The 21,284-nt window shown below is 42.9% G+C and overlaps 1 protein-coding gene across 2 annotated transcripts in view; it reads left to right on the forward strand.

Annotated features, from left to right (window-relative positions):
* Positions 1 to 15,732, forward strand: part of MINPP1 (multiple inositol-polyphosphate phosphatase 1) — a 75,341-nt gene extending 59,609 nt beyond the window's left edge. The window contains exon 6 of one of the 2 annotated variants that reach the window (XM_073685505.1): positions 14,441 to 15,732. In XM_073685505.1, coding sequence (XP_073541606.1) covers positions 14,441 to 14,840 — 400 coding nt within the window. In that variant the 3' untranslated portion in view covers positions 14,841 to 15,732. The remainder of the gene's footprint in view (positions 1 to 14,440) is intronic. The other variant, XM_073685504.1, reaches the window with a different exon arrangement.
* The last annotated feature ends 5,552 nt before the right edge of the window (positions 15,733 to 21,284 follow it).

The raw sequence follows: 21,284 nt of genomic DNA on the forward strand, positions 1-21,284 counted from the left end.
CCCACATAGTCCTCCATACACAATAATGGGCCCCATATAGCCCTCCATACAGAAGTATGGGCCCACATAGTCCTCAATACAGAACCATGGGCCCCACACAGTCATCCATACAGTATAATGGGCCCACATAGTCCTCCATATAGAATAATGGGCCCCACATAGGAGCTGTGGTTCTGGTGTTGTGGGCCACGTATAACCACCCTGCGGGCCAGATTTGGCCCGCGGACCAGAGTTTGACATGTCTGCTTTAGATACTGTCTGGCCTCTGTCCTGACAATGTTTGTCTTTTTCAAACGTGCACAAAAACATGAAAAAAACTATTGCTGCCAGTTCAGAGGCCATACTGGGTCTAAAGTGACTCCGTCAGCTTTATTGAAGTGAATTACTTTATCGGCCTCTGTCAGGGTTTCCTTTGGAATCCAGTTTTTCAGTGATTCTGCCAGAGATCGTGACGCAATGCTCAGTGTAGAGTACAGTGTGTGAACCTTGCCTTAAGGTGTTTTTGTCTTTTACTTTTTTCATAAATACTTGTAAAAAAAAAAAAAAAAGTTCAATTTGATGTAAATGTAGTTTAACACTCTACCCTTATCCTCTCGCAAATACGCCACGTACCTCCTTGCCCAGGTAACAGAGCAATGTGCGCAATTCCCAGAAAACGGTATTTGTTTCTAATATTTATTGATATTTTTCTTTTATCTCCCTAGTAACGATTGGTAGAATGACACAGCTGTAAAAATGGTAAAACGGATAATGGTTATCATAACTGTAAATTGAGTGAGAACTACATAATCTTTATAATGAGGAAAAGGGTCACTGGGTCTCTTAGAAAAGAAGAAATTACTAATAATAACAGGTTTTTTTATGGCTGATTTAAGATAGCGTCATCTAACACACAGCTTTTTACCAAAGTTACTCAGCGAAGCATTATTATATGTTGTACGATGTAAGTTTTCACAAATTATTACAATGTGTCATGGCTCTGAAAATGCATAAGTAAAAGTGTGTACTTCCTACAAGGAATAATTTGTAGCAAGTACATTATAGAAAGTGGAGATTGCAGACTGGCTCAATTATTTGTATGACATTTCTATTACATTATTGGGGCTGTTCTGAACAGTAGTTTTGGTGTATACCTAGGAAAGCTCCCTTCACACGCATTGAACATAGCTTCAGGGCCTCATTGACGCAGCATATGCAAAAAGCCTGTCCTTTATAGGTATTTCTTACAGAGGTATTCCGTAAAAGTATGTATACTGCATTTTTTAAATACTATATACAGTACGTACACTGTAATGACAACATGCCTTCATACTTTGTCTTTTCTGTAAAAGTGAAGCTTACAGGAATTCAGAAATTTACTAGCAGGGCAGGTACTAAAGTGATATTTTCGACAACCAGAGCAGTTGCAGACACAGACAGAAGAGGGCCCCATGCAATGATGATGTATGGGCCCTTTGCCGTCCAATCGCTCTTCATAATGCATAATTCCACCTACTTTGGAGGTAGTAGCTGGCCCCCTTACCTCTTGGGTCGTTGCACAGGTTGCCTCAATGGTATGTCTGCCCTTGGACTAAGAAGTCTGTGCTGCTAAGAATGAAAGCTTGCTCTGACATTAGTCAGTTGTAAAACCCAGAATTTTGGCTCATTACAGAAGTGGAGAGAGACGTGTGGGTTTCCACTCCATATAGACCAGTGATGGCAAACCTTTTAGAGACCAAGTGCCCAATCTGCAATCCAAAACCCACTTATTTATTGCAAAGTGCCAACACAGCAATTTTACCTGAATACTGAGGTTTTAGTTTAAAACAACTCCTACATTCGCACGCTATAGAGTTTATAGCAAAGAGCTTGTAAGCGCTGCACTCCAAGCCTAAGATATGAGCCACTGATTGCAGTGGATGTCTGTTCTTGAGAACAGCGAGGATTTTTAATCAAAAGTAAAATTGCAAAGTTGTTTGCTTTTACAACCTCTTTTCAATTGTAACCCTTTACCATAATGAGAATAACCCTTTAAGCCAGGGATGTCAAACTGAAATACACAGAGGGCCAAAGTTAAAAGATTAGGCAAAGTCGCAGGCAAACCTTGATCTTTGTTAAGGAAAAACTTCAATTGTAGACTTTTTTTTATCAAATAAAACGATTAACTTTTAGAATTATAGTGGAATAATATGTTATGTAAGAGCAGTAAAAAGCATATGGCCCAATGGCCTAATTTAAATATGTAATAACAAAGGATAAAAGACCTTGAATAAAACAGATAAAGTATTATGCCAACAAAAGTGCCCCCCAAACACAGTATGGTACCCCCACATTGAATTCCTCCACATGTACAGTATGATGACCCTCCATTCCCTCAACAAAGAATGGTGACTCCATCACAGTATGATTCTCCAACTGTAATCTCCACACAGTGCTCCATACAGTATAATGGCCACAAATAGTGCTTCATGCAGTATAATGGCCACAAATAGTGCTCAATACAGTATAATGGCCACAAATGGTGCTCCATACAGTATAATGGCCACAAATGGTGCTCCATACAGTATAATGAGCACAAATGGTGCTCTATACAGTATAATGGGCCCCACATAGTCCTCCATACAGTATAATGGGCCCCACATAGTCCTCCATACAGTATAATGGGCCCCACATAGTCCTCCATACAGTATAATGGGCCCCACATAATCCTCCATACAGTGTAATGGGCCCCACATAGTCCTCCATACGGTGTAATGGCCCCACATAAGTCCTCCATACGGTGTAATGGGCCCCACATAAGTCCTCCATACGGTGTAATGGGCCCCACATAGTGCTCCATACGGTGTAACGGCCCCACATAGTGCTCCATACGGTGTAACGGCCCCACATAGTGCTCCATACGGTGTAACGGCCCCACATAGTGCTCCATACGGTGTAACGGCCCCACATAGTGCTCCATACGGTGTAACGGCCCCACATAGTGCTCCATACGGTGTAACGGCCCCACATAGTGCTCCATACTGTGTAACGGCCCCACATAGTGCTCCATACGGTGTAACGGCCCCACATAGTGCTCCATACGGTGTAACGGCCCCACATAGTGCTCCATACGGTGTAACGGCCCCACATAGTGCTCCATACGGTGTAACGGCCCCACATAGTGCTCCATACGGTGTAACGGCCCCACATAGTGCTCCATACGGTGTAACGGCCCCACATAGTGCTCCATACGGTGTAACGGCCCCACATAGTGCTCCATACGGTGTAACGGCCCCACATAGTGCTCCATACGGTGTAACGGCCCCACATAGTGCTCCATACGGTGTAACGGCCCCACATAGTGCTCCATACGGTGTAACGGCCCCACATAGTGCTCCATACGGTGTAACGGCCCCACATAGTGCTCCATACGGTGTAACGGCCCCACATAGTGCTCCATACGGTGTAACGGCCCCACATAGTGCTCCATACGGTGTAACGGCCCCACATAGTGCTCCATACGGTGTAACGGCCCCACATAGTGCTCCATACGGTGTAACGGCCCCACATAGTGCTCCATACGGTGTAACGGCCCCACATAGTGCTCCATACGGTGTAACGGCCCCACATAGTGCTCCATACGGTGTAACGGCCCCACATAGTGCTCCATACGGTGTAACGGCCCCACATAGTGCTCCATACGGTGTAACGGCCCCACATAGTGCTCCATACGGTGTAACGGCCCCACATAGTGCTCCATACGGTGTAACGGCCCCACATAGTGCTCCATACGGTGTAACGGCCCCACATAGTGCTCCATACGGTGTAACGGCCCCACATAGTGCTCCATACGGTGTAACGGCCCCACATAGTGCTCCATACGGTGTAACGGCCCCACATAGTGCTCCATACGGTGTAACGGCCCCACATAGTGCTCCATACGGTGTAACGGCCCCACATAGTGCTCCATACGGTGTAACGGCCCCACATAGTGCTCCATACGGTGTAACGGCCCCACATAGTGCTCCATACGGTGTAACGGCCCCACATAGTGCTCCATACGGTGTAACGGCCCCACATAGTGCTCCATACGGTGTAACGGCCCCACATAGTGCTCCATACGGTGTAACGGCCCCACATAGTGCTCCATACGGTGTAACGGCCCCACATAGTGCTCCATACGGTGTAACGGCCCCACATAGTGCTCCATACGGTGTAACGGCCCCACATAGTGCTCCATACGGTGTAACGGCCCCACATAGTGCTCCATACGGTGTAACGGCCCCACATAGTGCTCCATACGGTGTAACGGCCCCACATAGTGCTCCATACGGTGTAACGGCCCCACATAGTGCTCCATACGGTGTAACGGCCCCACATAGTGCTCCATACGGTGTAACGGCCCCACATAGTGCTCCATACGGTGTAACGGCCCCACATAGTGCTCCATACGGTGTAACGGCCCCACATAGTGCTCCATACGGTGTAACGGCCCCACATAGTGCTCCATACGGTGTAACAGTGTAATGGCCTCACATAATGCTCCATATGGTGTAACAGTGTAATGGCCTCACATAATGCTCCATATGGTGTAACAGTGTAATGGCCTCACATGATGCTCCATACTGTATAATGGCCTCATGATGCTCCATACCGTATAATGGGCCCCACATAGTTCTCCATACCGTATAATGGGCCCCACATAGTTCTCCATACCGTATAATGGGCCCCACATAGTTCTCCATACCGTATAATGGGCCCCACATAGTTCTCCATACCGTATAATGGGCCCCACATAGTTCTCCATACCGTATAATGGGCCCCACATAGTTCTCCATACCGTATAATGGGCCCCACATAGTTCTCCATACCGTATAATGGGCCCCACATAGTTCTCCATACCGTATAATGGGCCCCACATAGTTCTCCATACCGTATAATGGGCCCCACATAGTTCTCCATACCGTATAATGGGCCCCACATAGTTCTCCATACCGTATAATGGGCCCCACATAGTTCTCCATACCGTATAATGGGCCCCACATAGTTCTCCATACCGTATAATGGGCCCCACATAGTACTCCATACAGTTTAATGGGCCCCACATAGTACTCCATACAGTTTAATGGGCCCCACATAGTACTCCATACAGTTTAATGGGCCCCACATAGTACTCCATACAGTTTAATGGGCCCCACATAGTACTCCATACAGTTTAATGGGCCCCACATAGTACTCCATACAGTTTAATGGGCCCCACATAGTACTCCATACAGTTTAATGGGCCCCACATAGTACTCCATACAGTTTAATGGGCCCCACATGATGCTCCATGCAGTATAATGGCCAAATGGTGCCCCATACGGTATAATGGCCGCACATAGTGCTCCATACGGTATAATGGCCTCATAGTGCTCCATACTGTATAATGGCCCCACACTGAACAAAAAAAAAAAACCTACTCACCTCTGCCTGTTCCAATGTTGATCTGGTCTCTTCATATATCACAGTCCTACCTGTGGGCCCGCGTGCCATCTCCTCAGCACTGCCACAGCTCTCCTCAGCCCATGCTCCATCCCCTCACCCTCCTCTGCATGCGTGTGCGGCCTGATGGGAGGGCGCTTGTGCAGAGGAGAGTGGCCCCGGCGCTACTGAAGGCAGATGGCACGTGGAGTGAGAGTGGCTGTGGCAGTGTTGAGATGGCGCATGTGCACACCAGGAGGGCTCTGCTTGTCCCCTCTGTCACGTGTGCCATACGTTCGCCACCACTGATATAGACTGTCCTGGCTCTCTAGTTAGGCTTTTTAGAAGCCAGATGGAAGATATCCCAAAATAATATGTGAGCTTTTCGTGCAAGGCTCCTAGTATGATGAAGACGGGTGTGGGTATTGGGGATTAATCGAAATGTTCTGGGTAATGCATTCCAAGGAATTGGCACAGCACTCGAAGTCTGGGGAGACATGAATGGAAGCTTCGGATTATTGAGGATGTTAATCTTAAGTCATTAGCAGAATGGAGGGCACGGGTAGTGTGCTAGACTGAGACGAGGGAGGAGATGTAGGGTGTTGTCGAAGCATGGAGCGCATTGTGGGTGAGAGTGATAAGTTTATATTGAACTCTGTATTGGATGGGCAACCAGTGAAATGACTGGCACATGGTAAAGGCATCAGTGCAGCAGTTGGCGAGGAATATGATTCTGGCTGCTGCATTCAGGACAGATTGGAGAGGGGAGAGTTTAGTAGGGAGACCGATTAGTGGAGAGTTGCAATAGTCCAGACAAGAATGAATGAGAGCAACAGTAAGAGTTTTTGCAGAGTCAAAGGTAAGAAAAGGTCGAATTCTAGAAATGTTTTTGAGGTGTAGATGACATGAGCGGTCAAGTGATCGGATGTGGGGAGAGAATGAAAGATCTAAATCAAGAATGAAGGCAGCAGGCATGTTGCTGGAGAGTTATGGTAAAGCCACACATGGATATTGCAATATCGGACATAGGTAGGTTAGTGGAGTGAGGAGTTCAGTTTTTGACAGGTTCACTTTCAGATAGAGGGAGGACATGATGTTAGAGACAGCGGAAAGACAATCACTGGTGTTTTGTAATAATGTAGGGGTGATGTCAGCAGACGATGTGTATACGGTAATTGGGTGTCATCGGCATAGAGATGGCACTGAAAACCAAATCTACTGATTATTTGTCCCATAGGTGCAGTATGCAAGGAGAAGAGGAGGGGGCCTAGGACTGAACCCTGAGGAACCCCGATAGTAAGGTGAAAAGGAGAGGAAGAGATGCCAGCAAAAGATACATTGAAGGAGCGGTCAGAGAGATAGGAGGAGAACCAGGAGAGAACGGTGTTCTTGAGCCCAATAGTGCGGAGCATAGTGAGGAGGAGCTGGAGATCCACAGTGTCGAAAGCTGCAGAGAGATCCAAGAAAATCAACATGGAGTAGTGATCATTAGATTTAGCTGTTAGTAGATCATTAGAGACTTTAGTGAGGGCAGTTTCAGTAGAGTGTAAAGAGCGGAAACCGGATTGTAGAGGGTCAAGAAGAGTTATCTGAGAGATAGCGGATTAGATGGGAGTGGACCAAGTGTTCCAGGAGTTTAGAGATGAAGGGAAGATTGGAAACTGGTCTGTAGTTGGCACAGTTTTTGGTCAAGGGATGTTTTTTTTAAGTAATGGATGTATGCTGGTGTGTTTAACTGAGGAAGGTAAGATTCCGACCAAGTATTGAGTGAATTTACTGAACATACATTTCAGTAGGCCAACATTTCGGATTTTAAAAACAATTTTCAAGCTGTTGTTATGAAGTATTCTAATTTACTGAGATAATGACTTTTGTGTTTTGTGTTTTCATTGGCTGTAAGCCATAATCATCAACATTAACCGAAATAAACACTTGAAATACTGTAGATCACTCTGTTTGTAATGACTCTATATAATATGAGTTTCACTTTTTGTATGAAATAAATGAAATAAATTAACTTTTTGATGATATTCTAATTTAGTGAGATGCACCTGTAGAACCCCACTGCTGGGAGGAAATTAACTTTATTCTCCCCGGCAGCCTCGCTCTTCCAGTCATAGGGGGAAGTGTGGTTTAATTCACTGTTCTGTGTATAGACAGCAGCAGCTGTAACCGCCAGGGCTGTGGAGTCGGTAAGCCAAACCTCTGACTCCTCAATTTCCCTGACTCCTGACTCCACAGCCCGGCCTCACTACTGAGCGTGTACATAAAGAGTAGCACAGGTTCATCTCAACTAAAAGCCGAGACCCTTAGATCAGGAACAGAACAGACATTTATAGGACATTTCATAACTTTCCCAAATTCTTATGAAAACATTTACAGCACATACTGTCCTGTACTACTGTACTCAATATATTATATATTTTAGGAGTCTGAGTAGGTCCATTTTATACCGACTGACTCCACCAAAATGGACACCGACTCCATGATTCCGACTCTACTGCCCTGGTAACTGCACCCCTGGCACTGACTGACAGCAGGCTCCGCATTAGAGCATATTAACCCCATATCTGTAGATTAATAGCGTTTTCTCACCTAACAGGTTTCCTTTAAGATCAGAAGTAGTCCGCTATTATTGATAGTCTTCAATTCCTACCCACTCTTTACAATGATTAGAGACCATTCTAAAATAAAAAAATAGCATTACTTACCGCTACAAAAGTCCATCACTCCAGGTGACTGACGGACGGTGACATCATTACTTCCATTAAGATGACTCCAGACCCTACAGCAAATTGATTGCCTCCTTGGTCAGGTGACTGAGCGTACAGAATTAGAGGTGGGAGAATCGAATCCGGTCCAATAGCCAGGTTGGTAATCTGTGTCTGCTGGACTGAGGCATGCCAATCTCCTTATTACTCAGCATTTCCGGCTGCTCTTTTAATTTTGTAATGTTGGGTGGGCATCACGCCACAATGATAGCGTCATGCCAGTTCTAGTTTAGAGTGGGGCTGAGAATGACGCGAAGTAAGGAGGTTTTGCAGGTCTCCCGCCCAGCAGTTACGGAGTACTGACCTGGCCTATGGACCAGAGTTCTGCAAATCGATTCTCCCATCTTTAGACAGGATATTGGCACCTCCTGTTTTCAATGGGATCACGAGCAGCGGATGACTGAGTAGTGGATAACATTTTTAAGAAAGAATGAAACATAGGAATGTATTATGTGATAATCTGGTAATAACATGTGGAATGAATGGGATGATGACTTTGTACCATATTTCACTTTGATGCTGCGCTTAACTGTAAATTGAGCATTGCTGAAGGGAAGTCAGCAGGTTCATGTCACTGATTTTAACTTTTATTGCAAGTAATTATATATTTGATCAATTACATAATCCATATCTGTCAATTATATTTCAGATAATTTTGTTTTAACTGCTGTTGATGTGAGATCTGGGAGGAGACTAGATAGAAGTACCAGTAAATGCAGTGTCAGATCACATATCAGTAGGCTATAGACTGATTACCTTGAACACTTACATTATGTCCTCTACTTGTAATCCTATCTGTAAGGCAGGCATAATCTCCTTTAGTCTTGCATACTTTATACAAGTACATACCTTGTTTTTTTTTAATCATTAAGGCTCATTAACAAGTAGTGTTAGTTTAATGACCCATTCACAGTGGCCGTCACAAACTGATGTGGACAGAAGTCTCGTCAATCCGATACATTGCCCATTATGTCTGCAGCACTTCCAGTTGATACGGGGCATTGTTCTGCCAACAGATGTAGAAGGAAGCTTGTTCATGGGTGATTGGCGGTATGTTTAAACGGGCCGATGATTGGGAACAAGAGTCTTTATAACACTCGGTTCTCAGTCATCCTTGTGTATAATTGGGCATTTAGACTTATGTGATCTTTGACATTTGCTTACTAGAGACAATTTTTTTTTACTGTGGTATAAATGCGGATTCTCATGCCTATTACTGTTGATGTGGACTATAGAGGGTCAAAATTGCACCTCTTTGCCCCTCATATAATGTAGTCCTGCATAATGTAGTATCTGTGCAGTATAAATGGTATTGCCCCTATGGATGTATCCACAATTATAGCTAGACTGGTCCCTAAGGATTTGTACTTAAAGGTTTTCCCTTTCTTTAGAAGCTACTACCTCTCTGCACGATAGGTAATTACTTGCTAATTTGTCATGGTCCAACTTCTGGGACCCCCATCTATTCTGAGAATCGAGCTCTGCAGAGCCCCATCTGAATGGCGCTGAGGTCAGGCATACACATCACCAGGGGCGGACATATCATTGGTGCAACCTGTGCAGCGGCACAGGGGCTCAAAAGGTAATGGGGCCCATTTCCACCTCAAACCATGTGGAACTGTGCATAATGATGAGCTATTGGACCGCAAGGGGCCCATATATTGTTATTGCACAGGGGCCCTTTTTGTCTGTGTCCACCAGTGCACCACTCCATTCATTCCCAATGGGACTGACGAAAAAAATCTGAGCTCTGTACTTGGCTATCTTTGGTAGTCCCATGGAGAATTAATTTTTTATCTACCGATAAGCAAAGCAAATTCCGGGCAACATATACACTGTTTTTCATGTTGAGTGCATTTTAGACAGAGTAATTACAATATACCCCCCAAAAAGCACAGGGTCTGTGTAATATGCTGGTGCTATAGAATAAATATATATTCCAAAACCACAAGATTGATCCTATTATTTTTTATATTTCAGTTCTCTTATGCATTGTTTTGACTGAAAACACAAATCCGTACAAATCTAGGTATTACAATCCCTATTCAGAGTTAGTTTATAAATCCACTACAGTATGAGTTGAGCTTAACATGCACGTTATCTACGCTGTGATAGCAAGATATGTAAAGTGATCTTCTGTGAGAATAATACAAGTCCTTTGTGAGAGAGTGTAAGCTCCTTATTAGTTGTTTTCATAGTATTATTTTTCTTTATGTGGATGCACGAAAAAAAGGCAGTGGAACTAATTTAGTAAGGGTGATGGGTGTCATTACCCCCTCTGTATTGCCATTCCTCCACCTCTTAAACTTGATATCAGACTTCCACACACTGTACTTCTTCATGTGATAATTAATAGACTTTAGAATCTTGTAAATGGTAATAGGGTGGAAAAGACAGAAGTTATTAACAACAACGTGGACACCTAGGCAGTAAAATACATCATTGTCAATATATACTTCTTAACGAGTATAAACTCGCTGACTGTGAGCGTAATGCTACATTATGAATGTTATTGTATGTAATGGGGGTATGCTCAGCAGTTAACCATAGTCTAAAATAGTGCTTATGATGAAGCGCATTGTGCGAAACGTGCGTCAGGTATGGTGGACATCTGGATTCATTTCTTTCTAGCTTTTGATGCTTGAACTTTCATCACAGTATTATATTCTGATTGGTAATTTTGCCTCTATTACTCAGTTGCAAGGCTGCGAGGACTGGAGCATTTATAGATGGTTAATCTTGACGTCTGAGCTAATGTTTTAGATTCAATTTGGCAAGTATTATTTGAGAACCTCGTTGGTCTACTTTTTTCAAATTGTGTGGATTAACTTTATTATATTTTTTGTATTATCTCCATTATTTATTTGGAGGATGATTACTCGCATTCATGGTCTATCTTTATTGGGCTTATTATATTCTGAAATAAGTCGGCGCTACAAAGTCATGAGGCAACTCTCCTTAACATTTAGACTCGCCCCTCAAAGAGGTGTTATTAGGGGGAAAAGGACTAAATGAACCAAAGCATTTAGCACGTAAAAACAAAATGTACATCTTCTTCAGTCTTGAAGAATAAATTGTAGTACTGCAGTACATACTAGTGGATTTAAATCTACAGTGTGGGCCATTTATATGGATACACCTAAATTGAATGGGAATGGTTGGTGATAGCAACTTCCTGTTTGTGGCACGTTAGTATATGGGAGGGGGAAAACTTTTCCAGATGGTTGGTGACCATGGCAGCCATTTTGTATCCAACTTTAGTTTTTTCAATGGGAAGAGGGTCATGTGACACATCAAACTTATTGAGAATTTCATAAGAAAAACAATGGTGTGCTTTGTTTTAACGTAACTTTATTCTTTCATGAGTTATTTACAAGTTTCTCTTTGTTTACAGCCATTGACATGTCGCAGAGGTTAACACGTGAGGAGCGGATAGAAATTGTGTTGATGTCTGGTGAACATAGTACCCTGGTCATTGCAGCAGATTTCAATGCAAGACACCCTACGAGACCACCCATCTCCCATACTACAGTTAGCAAACTTCTTGCCAAATTTCGTGAAACAGGTTCAGTGTTGGATTTGCCAAAATGTGGACGTAAGAAAACTGTCACTAATGAAGAAACATCAGTGGCTGCCCTAGCTTCATTCAGCAACAGTCCACAGTTCAGCACTCGCTGCATGTCACTGGAGAGTGGCATCAGTCGAACATCCCTTCGGCGGATATTAGCTACTCACAAATGGCACCCTTACAAAATCCAGCTGCTGCAGCATCTCAATGAGGATGACCCAGATCGGCGCACTGAATTTGCTGAATGGGCAAAACAAAAATTTGAACAGGACCCTCAGTTTACACAGAACATTATGTTCAGTGATGCGGCAAACTTTTTTGTGAATGGTGAAGTTAACAAACAAAACCACCGCTATTGGTCTGACACTAACCCACAGTGGATAGATCCCTCCAAGACTGTTGGAACACAAAAATTGATGGTATGGTGTGGTATATGGGGTACAAAGATAGTGGGGCCATTTTTCATCAATGGAAACCTCAATGCCACTGGATATCTGAAATTGCTACATGATGATGTGTTGCCCTCTTTATGCACTGAAGATGGCACGTTAACTGAGTTTTTCCAACAAGATGGTGCACCACCACATTATGGGTGTCAGGTCCGAGCATTCCTACATGAACAGTTTCCTGGAAAGTGGATTGGTCGTCGTGGACCAGTTGAATGGCCACCAAGGTCTCCCGATCTGACCCCTTTAGACTTTTATCTTTGGGGTCATCTGAAGGCAATTGTCTATGCTGTGAAGATACGAGATGTGCAGCATCTGAAACAACGGATACTGGAAGCCTGTGTTGGCATTTCTTCTGTGGTGTTGCTATCAGTGTGTCAAGAGTGGGAGAAGAGGGCTGCATTGACAATCCAACACAATGGGCTGCACTTTGAACACATTTTATAAGTGGTCATAAACTTGTAAAAACTCATGAAAGAATAAAGTTATGTTAAAACCAAGCACACCATTGTTTTTCTTATGAAATTCTCAATAAGTTTGATGTGTCACATGACCCTTTTCCCATTGAAAAAAATAAAGTTGGATCCAAAATGGCCGACTTCAAAAGGGCCGCCATGATCACCACCCATCTGGAAAATTTTTTCCCCTCCCATATACTAATGTGCCGCAAACAGGAAGTTGATATCACCAACCATTCCCATTTAATGTAGGTGTATCCATATACATGGCCCACCCTGTAGTAGAGGCAGCTGCTTTATTTGGTTTTATTGCCTAAGATTCCATACTGATCAAACAGCTTCATATTTGGAAAGTTTGTCCTCTATGATGTTAATTATCCTTTAAAATGTTGACGTTTTTGGTTTTTTAGTTTCGTTCTTGGAAAAGGCATATTTTCTGGAATTTCTAACAGACGATATTGTCTGTGGGAGACAGTTGTGTGTAGTTTGCGTCCTACTATGTCATCATTGAGCAAAGCTGACCTTGAGGACAGTTGGATAGTTGTTTTAGTTGATGAGGTGCTCCCCTATACACATTAGATGGCCATCGACCGAATGATGGTTCAGCTGATCGTTCGGCCGGCATCTATCTGGACTTCTCCCAGAGTGTGCCTTGCCAAGTGCTCCTGTGTTCTCCGTTAGCGAGCCGCTGTAGACATTTCTAGCGGCGGCTTATCTTGAAGAGAACAAAAGGATCGGCAGTCTGAAAATGGACATGGCAAATCCATAACTTCTATGATAAGTGTCTTATGGTCCCATACACATTGGACTGTCAGCTAAAACTGTCTTTATCGGTGTGTTCATCCATCTATCTGTGCATAGGGTTGGAGCAGGGGTGTTAAGCAGAACCGCAAAGTATAAGCGAAGGCATGAGCCTCGCCACAATTAGACACCTATGTGAGGGTGAGAAGAGGCAACGTATTGTGATGCTTTGTCAAACATTTGTTGTGTGTAGGAGAAAGTACACCATGCTAACTACTTGATTATTTATGTTCATTCTTAGAGGAGATCTGTTACTTTAGGGTCACTAAAATAATTATGTTTGTGGATAGGTTTGAAAATGACACGTTCATATACCTTTTTCTGACTATCTGTACTTGATAAAAATTAACTTTGAATTCTTATATAAAGGAGACTAAAAGTTGATCGAGGGCACGGCCGATTCCGACTACTGCATCGATTATCTGCATTATTCGCTCAGTATACTAGGTCTGGGTCACAGCAGAAGTCCAAAATGCCCAATTGTGCAAAACGACTGTGCTTCTTGCTTTAGAACAGTGGTTCTCAACTCCAGTCCTCAAGACCCACCAACAGATCATATTTTCAGCATTTCATTAGTATTACACAGGTAATAATTCCATCATCTGTGCAATACTAAGGAAATCCTGAAAACATGATCTGTTGGTGGATCTTTAGGACTGGAGTTGAGAACCATTGCTTTAGGAGAAGTAGTAGAGCGGTAGATGTCAATCAGGCACCTGGGAGGGTGGTAAGTGAATAATGCAAAGGATCGATGCACTAGCCAGAATCATCCCATCGATAAATGCACTTGCAGTCTCATTTACATAAAGCATAAAGCTGATTTTGTTGACTTAAATCCATTTTGGGGTAGAATGGTATGCTGTCTTGAACTACCTGCCCCCATTGTCACCCTAAAGCTCTTTATGGGATCTCTGATTTTGCATGCAAAATAATTGCTTGACTGATAATGTAAGTTTTTTTTTTTTTTTTTTACAGATCTCAGCAAATCTCCACTCCTGTGGTTATGCAGTTTGGACATGCGGAGACTCTCTTGCCATTGTTGGCTCTAATGGGACTGTTTAAGGATGAGAAACCTTTGATGGCAGACAACTTCTCCACACACCTGGAGCAGAAGTTTCGCAGCGGCAGAATCGTGCCTTATGCTTCCAACCTGGTGTTGGTCTTGTACCATTGTGACTTTGCAGAGAATCCTAGGGAAGAGTATCAAGTTCAGATGCTGCTTAATGAGAATCTTCTTCCTTTTCCCCATTCTCAAGAGTCTGTCTGTGTTTTTGAGGATTTGAAGAAGCAGTACAGCCACCTTCTTAACAGATGCCATGTAAAAGACGAATGTCAACTTACAGATGTAACTCGTACCTCTGAGGATGAGCTGTGAGATGATGATTAAGTAAGGTGGGCTTCTTAGCTATTGGGGAAGCAATAAACCGAAACTAGGATTTATAGTCCACCAGCTGCTGATAGGCAATGGGTACTGTTGTTCAGCTTTAAGGTAGATTCCTATGTATCATCAATGATTTGTGTTTCCTCCATCTCAGGTGACGGGGTTAACCATCAGCTTGAGCGGGCCTTGCATGCATTCAGTATTATGACAGTATGACAATAATTGCTGTATAATTATGGTGCTCTATGGGAGGTTATGTGCAATATTTAGAGAGAACATTTTTTTGCTTGCTTTCCAAATGGATTTTAGTTATATGGATTTTATGGTGTGATTTTTGATTCAATAATTTTGCTTTTCCAATGTTCCACGATGTAGCTGACATTAAATATGGACCTGACAGTAGATGGGAAAGGCACACTTCCTCAATAATAGACCATTACAAATGGTTGATGGAGGACCAGCCATTCTTAGATTCACTATCACTACAACTAGGAGAAGCAAATTCATTGGGCTCCATTCTCAGCAGTTTTCACGTTTTAATTATGAGATTAGCCCATACATGAAGAATTCTTGACTAAAATAGTTGACTAGAGAAGAGCCGTGTGTGGATGGTAACAGTGAAGATGGGATTTAGCAGTCTGAATGAGCATTATTTTTCAGCATACTACTTTATTCATGAACTTTCAGGAGACAGTTTGGTTCTTTAATTCTGATTCTGCACAATGCACTTTGCATATTTCACCCAATTGTAAGGCAACTAAACTGACATGTTATCTGTGCTTTGATCCCTTTCTACATTGGGTACGGAAAGTAGTCAGACCCCTTTCAATTTTTCACTCTTTGTTTCATTGCAGCCATTTGGTAAATTCTAAAAAGTTCTTTTTTTTTTCTCATTAAAGTACACTCTGCACCCCATCTTGACTGAAAAAAAAAACAGAAATGTAGAAATTTTTGCAAATTTATTAAAAAAGAAAAACTGAAATATCACATGGTCATAAGTATTCAGACCCTTTGCTCAGACACTCATATTTAAGTCACATGTTGTCCATTTCCTTGTGATCTTCCTTGAGATGGTTCTACTCCTTCATTGGAGTCCAGCTGTGTTTAATTAAACTGATAGGACTTGATTTGGAAAGGCACACACATGTCTATATAAGACCTCACAGCTCACAGTGAATGTCAGACCAAATGAGAATAATGAGCTCAAAGGAACTGCCCAAGGAGCTCAGAAACAGAATTGTGGCAAGGCATAGATCTAGCCAAGGTTACAAAAGAATGTCTGTATTACTCAAGGTTCCTAAGAGCACAGTGGCCTCCATAATCCTTAAATAGAAGAAGTTTGGACCACCAGAAGTCTTCCTAGACCTGGCCGTCCAGCCAAACTGAGCAATCGTGGGAGAAGAGGCTTGGTGAGAGAGGTAAAGAAGAACCCCATGATCCCTGTGGTTGACCTCCAGAGATGCAGTAGGGAGATGGGAGAAAGTTCCACAAAGTCAACTATCACTGCAGCCCTCAACCAGTCGGGCCTTTATGGCAGAGTGGCCCAACGGAAGCCTCTCCTCAGTGCAAGACATATGAAAGCCCGCATAGAGTTTGCTCAAAAACACATGAAGGACTCCCAGACTATGAGAAATAAGATTCTCTGGTCTGATGAGACGGAGATAGAACTTTTTGGTGATAATTCTAAGCGGTATGTGTGGAGAAAACCAGGCACTGCTCATCACCTGCCCGATACAGTCCCAACAGTGAAACATGGTGGTGGCAGCATCCTGCTATGGGGGTGTTTTTCAGCTGCAGGGACAGGATGACTGGTTGCAATTGAAGGAAACATGAATGCGGCCAAGTACAGAGATATTCTGGATGAAAACCTCTTCCAGAGTGCTCTGGACCTCAGACTTAGCTGAAGGTTCACCTTCCAACAAGACAATGACCCTAAGCACACAGCTAAAATAACAAAGTAGTGGCTTCAGAACAACTCTGTGACCATTTTTGACTGGCTCAGCCACAGCTCTGACCTAAACCCAATTGAGCATCTCTGGAGAGACCTGAAAATGGCTGTCCACCAACGTCCACCATCCAACCTGACGGAACTGGAGAGGATCTGCAAAGAAGAATGGCAGAGGATTCCCAAATCCATGTGTGAAAAACTTGTTGCATCATTCCCAAGAAGACTCATGGCTGTACTAGCTCAAAAGGGGGCTTCTACTCAATACTGAGCAAAGGGTCTGAATACTTATGACCATGTGATATTTCAGTTTTTCTTTTTTAATAAATTTGCAAAAATGTCTACATTTCTGGGGTTTTTTCAGTCAAGATGGGGTGCAGAGTGTACTTTAATGAGAAAAAAAATTAACTTTTTAGAATTTACCAAATGGCTGCAATGAAACAAAGAGTGAAAAATTTAAAGGGTCTGAATACTTTCCATACCCACTGTATACGCAACCGACACAATGATCTACCGTATATACGAGCAGCAGTGCAGTGAGGGATGCACTGGGTGCAGAAAAGCTGCAGTGAATCAGTGTGTAGTGCAGAGATTCTGTATGGGGCATAATGATTGAAAAAATTACACAAGGCAGCATGATCCCCCCCCCCCCCCCCCTGCAAAAAAAAAAAAAAAATTATATTTATAGTATATATGGATCACATCTAATGGGTCTGTTTAAGTTCGTGTATTTGAGTGAGATTTTCATGCTTTCTCAAAATCCTTAAAGCTGTAAAAATCGACGGCTAGGAATCGCACTAACTCTGATAGTTGTTGAGACATCTATCATTTTAAACTGGCCATACATTTAAAGGGAACCTGTCGGCGGATTTTTTGCTATGTTATCGAAGAGCAGCATAATGTAGACAGAGACCCTGTGTTACATACCTGTATTGGATCCTCTCTTTTCTTCCCTCACCCTGGTCCACTAAATTCTAAATTGTGCTCCACTCAGGGCTTTGCAGATGGCCCAGTGTGTTCTCATGCAGTCCTATGTAAGGCTTACCAAGACACACACCGGTATCTTCATATGAAGACATTTAGTTTGTGTACAGATAACCTGTCTGCCTGCGGCTTCCAGCACCACAGCAACCTGTCTGCCTGCGGCTTCCAGCACCACAGCTACCTGTCTGCCTGCGGCTTCCAGCACCACAGCTACCTGTCTGCCTGCGGCTTCCAGCACCACAGCTACCTGTCTGCCTGCGGCTTCCAGCACCACAGCTACCTGTCTGCCTGCGGCTTCCAGCACCACAGCTACCTGTCTGCCTGCGGCTTACAGCACCACAGCTACCTGTCTGCCTGCGGCTTCCAGCACCACAGCTACCTGTCTGCCTGCGGCTTCCAGCACCACAGCTACCTGTCTGCCTGCGGCTTCCAGCACCACAGCTACCTGTCTGCCTGCTGCTTCCAGCACCACAGCTACCTGTCTGCCTGCTGCTTCCAGCACCACAGCTACCTGTCTGCCTGCGGCTTCCAGCACCTCAGCTACCTGTCTGCCTGCGGCTTCCAGCACCTCAGCTACCTGTCTGCCTGCGGCTTCCAGCACCTCAGCTACCTGTCTGCCTATGGCTGTTCTTTGATAAAGAACGCAGCTTTTCTTTTGGAACGCGTTGCTATTTTATATGGAATCCTTTTTGTATCAATAAATATTTTGCACTTTATGGAAGATGGAACGTTGTCTGCCTGCGGCTTCTAGTACTTCTGCTATCTGTGCCCTGCGTGCCTCACCCGTAAGCTGCTCCGACACTCGTGGCTCATGTGCCCACCCGGACCTTAGACTTGGAGGATCCTCCTCACCAGGTGAGCCTAACACCCTGATTCCAGTGATATGTCACTCACTGGTCTGCTTCCTGTCATTTTGATAAAATCACATTTTTATCAACAGGACTAGTAAACCTGCTGCCATGGTGTCCTTCATATTCATCAGCTCTGTGTAACCACGCCCCCACCATTGATTGGCAGCTTTCTGCCTATGTACAGTGTACACAGAAAGCTACCAATCAGTGGTGTGGGTGGCGTTATGCAGAGCTCCGCATTCAGAGAACTGGTAAATCTGTGGCAAATGAAACAGTGAAACTACAACAAGCAGCCCAGTAAGTGACACATTGCTGGAATCATCATCTCTGTCTCTACATCATGCTGCTCTCAGATGGGTTAACAAATACCTGGTGACAAATTCATTTTAAGATCCTTATTTGCCACGATGTGATGCATCAGTTGTACATTGGATCATTTGTATGAACAGTGCTACCATCAACAGTTCAGACTTTGCTGAAAGATCAGGGATATAGTCTAAACAAATGTACAAAACGGACTGCACATGTGCAGAGTGACAAATGATCAGCCGTCATTGGCCAGTTGAACTATAAGTATGTAATTTCCGTAGCTGATCACTGAGAAAAATCCAACATAACCATTGCTTTATCAGCAAATGCCAATTGGTCACTGGCATTTGAAAACTGTTGATTGGGTGAACTGGTCAAAATTAGTCATTTTGGTCTTGTTTGTATGGCCAATCCTGGAAAATGTGCACTGAATACAATACCTGTGTTTTCCATGTGAAAAGATCATCAGCAAATTCATGATAAAAAACAATATTCCAAAGTCCTCATTATATCCCTTCCAATAACAGACCAATAATTGAGCAAGAAATGAAAGTTATAAATTAAATGTCTTTGAATTTTTAACATGCTGCAATATGTTCAAATGTGTAAGGCGGGAAAAAGAACAACTTTAGTTCAAAGCATAAAATATGTTCCACTTCATTGAGAGCAAGCAGAGATATTAAAATTGTAAACCCCTGAAAACCAAATACATATTTTTGGGAGTGGAATCCATCATCATCATCATCATCATCATTTTTTTTTAATTACCTGAAATTGGGGATTAAAAAAAAATTAACCTAATCCCGGGAAATTGGTTGCAATAATTTATTACTTGCTCCAGCGATGACCTCGCATCCATCATTCATGTGACCGCTGAATGATATCTGCGCCATGTATGCGAATGTCAACACTTAGGCCAGTTGTTTGCTGCTGCGGTCACGTGAATGATGATCGGGACACAATTGTTGCAGGGCCAACCTGTGCGATGAAGGATTGAATGGATAAATAATCGTTATTCTAACATATTTCCTACACTCAGGCCATTATTTTTTTTAAATCCCAGACCACCCCATTTATCATTCCATGCACCAAGTGTGAGGTTTTGGAGCAGAATTATAATGTAAAAATCTGTGAAAAAATATTGTTCTATTATTTGCAGTTAATTTATAAGAAAATGACCTTCCTTCAACATAATGTAGATGTCCTGGTTATAACGTTTGTGTCAATATAACTTTTTAGAACAATTGAAGCTGTTGGACCAAATCATACACTTAACACAAAATATTGTACTTTGCCCAGCTGGAAGAAACAAAGCTATAGCCACACTACCATCTGTGATCAAAGGCCACGTATTTTCCACGTTGTATTTGCTAAGTTTGCGGAGTTTAAATAGAAGGACTTTTATATTCCAGCTAATGAGATTCACATCTTGGTTTTGCAAAAAATACACAAATGTATCTCTGCCTTTAAGAGTAACTAATTTTTTATATTTAATTATTGATCAGTCTTTGCGAAGTTGTAAATCTTTATAATGTACTCCAATACTTTCTCGCTTCCTTTCCTCTCAAACTTCTTGCTGAAAGGGCTGTTTCATCTGCCTTCTTCATGCACTTAGAGTAGATGTTTTGAACTCCAGGTCTAGCAAATAACCGTACTCCAGTGTGCATTTCTCTACTCCCTTCCTCCATGCTCAGACATCATTTACAGACGCTCTCCCTGTCTGAGCATGGGGGAAAATGCGGAGAAGCGCGCACAGAAGTACAGATATTTGCTAGACCTGCAGTTGAAATCAGCTACTCAAAGTGCATGAAGAAGGCAGATGAAACAGCCCTTTCAGCATGTGCAGGACAAAGTTTTGTAACTTTGTAATAACTGATCAATATGTGAATAAAAAAATTAAAGTTTAGTCATTCTTTAAACATTTTGCAAAGTTAAAATTATATAGTTAACTAGCTCTAACACAATTTAAAGACGAGCTGTCAGCTATAATGGTCTGGTAAAGTCTCGTATTCTACATAAAATAACAATGTCCATGAATCTTTTCTTAGAACCTTGTGTTATACAGTTCCTCTTATTCTTCCTATATTGACTTGTGACTACCATTTTCCCTGTCAGTAGATGTGCCCCTATCTGACATTGCCAGCACTTATTAAACAGCCTAAGAGCATTAACACATTCCATTGACAAGGGGAATGGTAGCAATAAATTGTATATTTAGTCACACATTTCCAGGTGTCACTCCTTCCTCTGAATATAGTTTACCCATGATTATTCCTGGACATATAACGGAGGAGTGAGTATATTATGATTCATTTTAGACTGGAAGGTTGTCATTAACTAGCGATCCTA

Source organism: Phyllobates terribilis, unplaced genomic scaffold (assembly GCF_046119375.1).
Source record: "Phyllobates terribilis strain yellow unplaced genomic scaffold, ASM4611937v1 Scaffold_5__5_contigs__length_657084704, whole genome shotgun sequence".
Taxonomy (NCBI): domain Eukaryota; kingdom Metazoa; phylum Chordata; class Amphibia; order Anura; family Dendrobatidae; genus Phyllobates; species Phyllobates terribilis.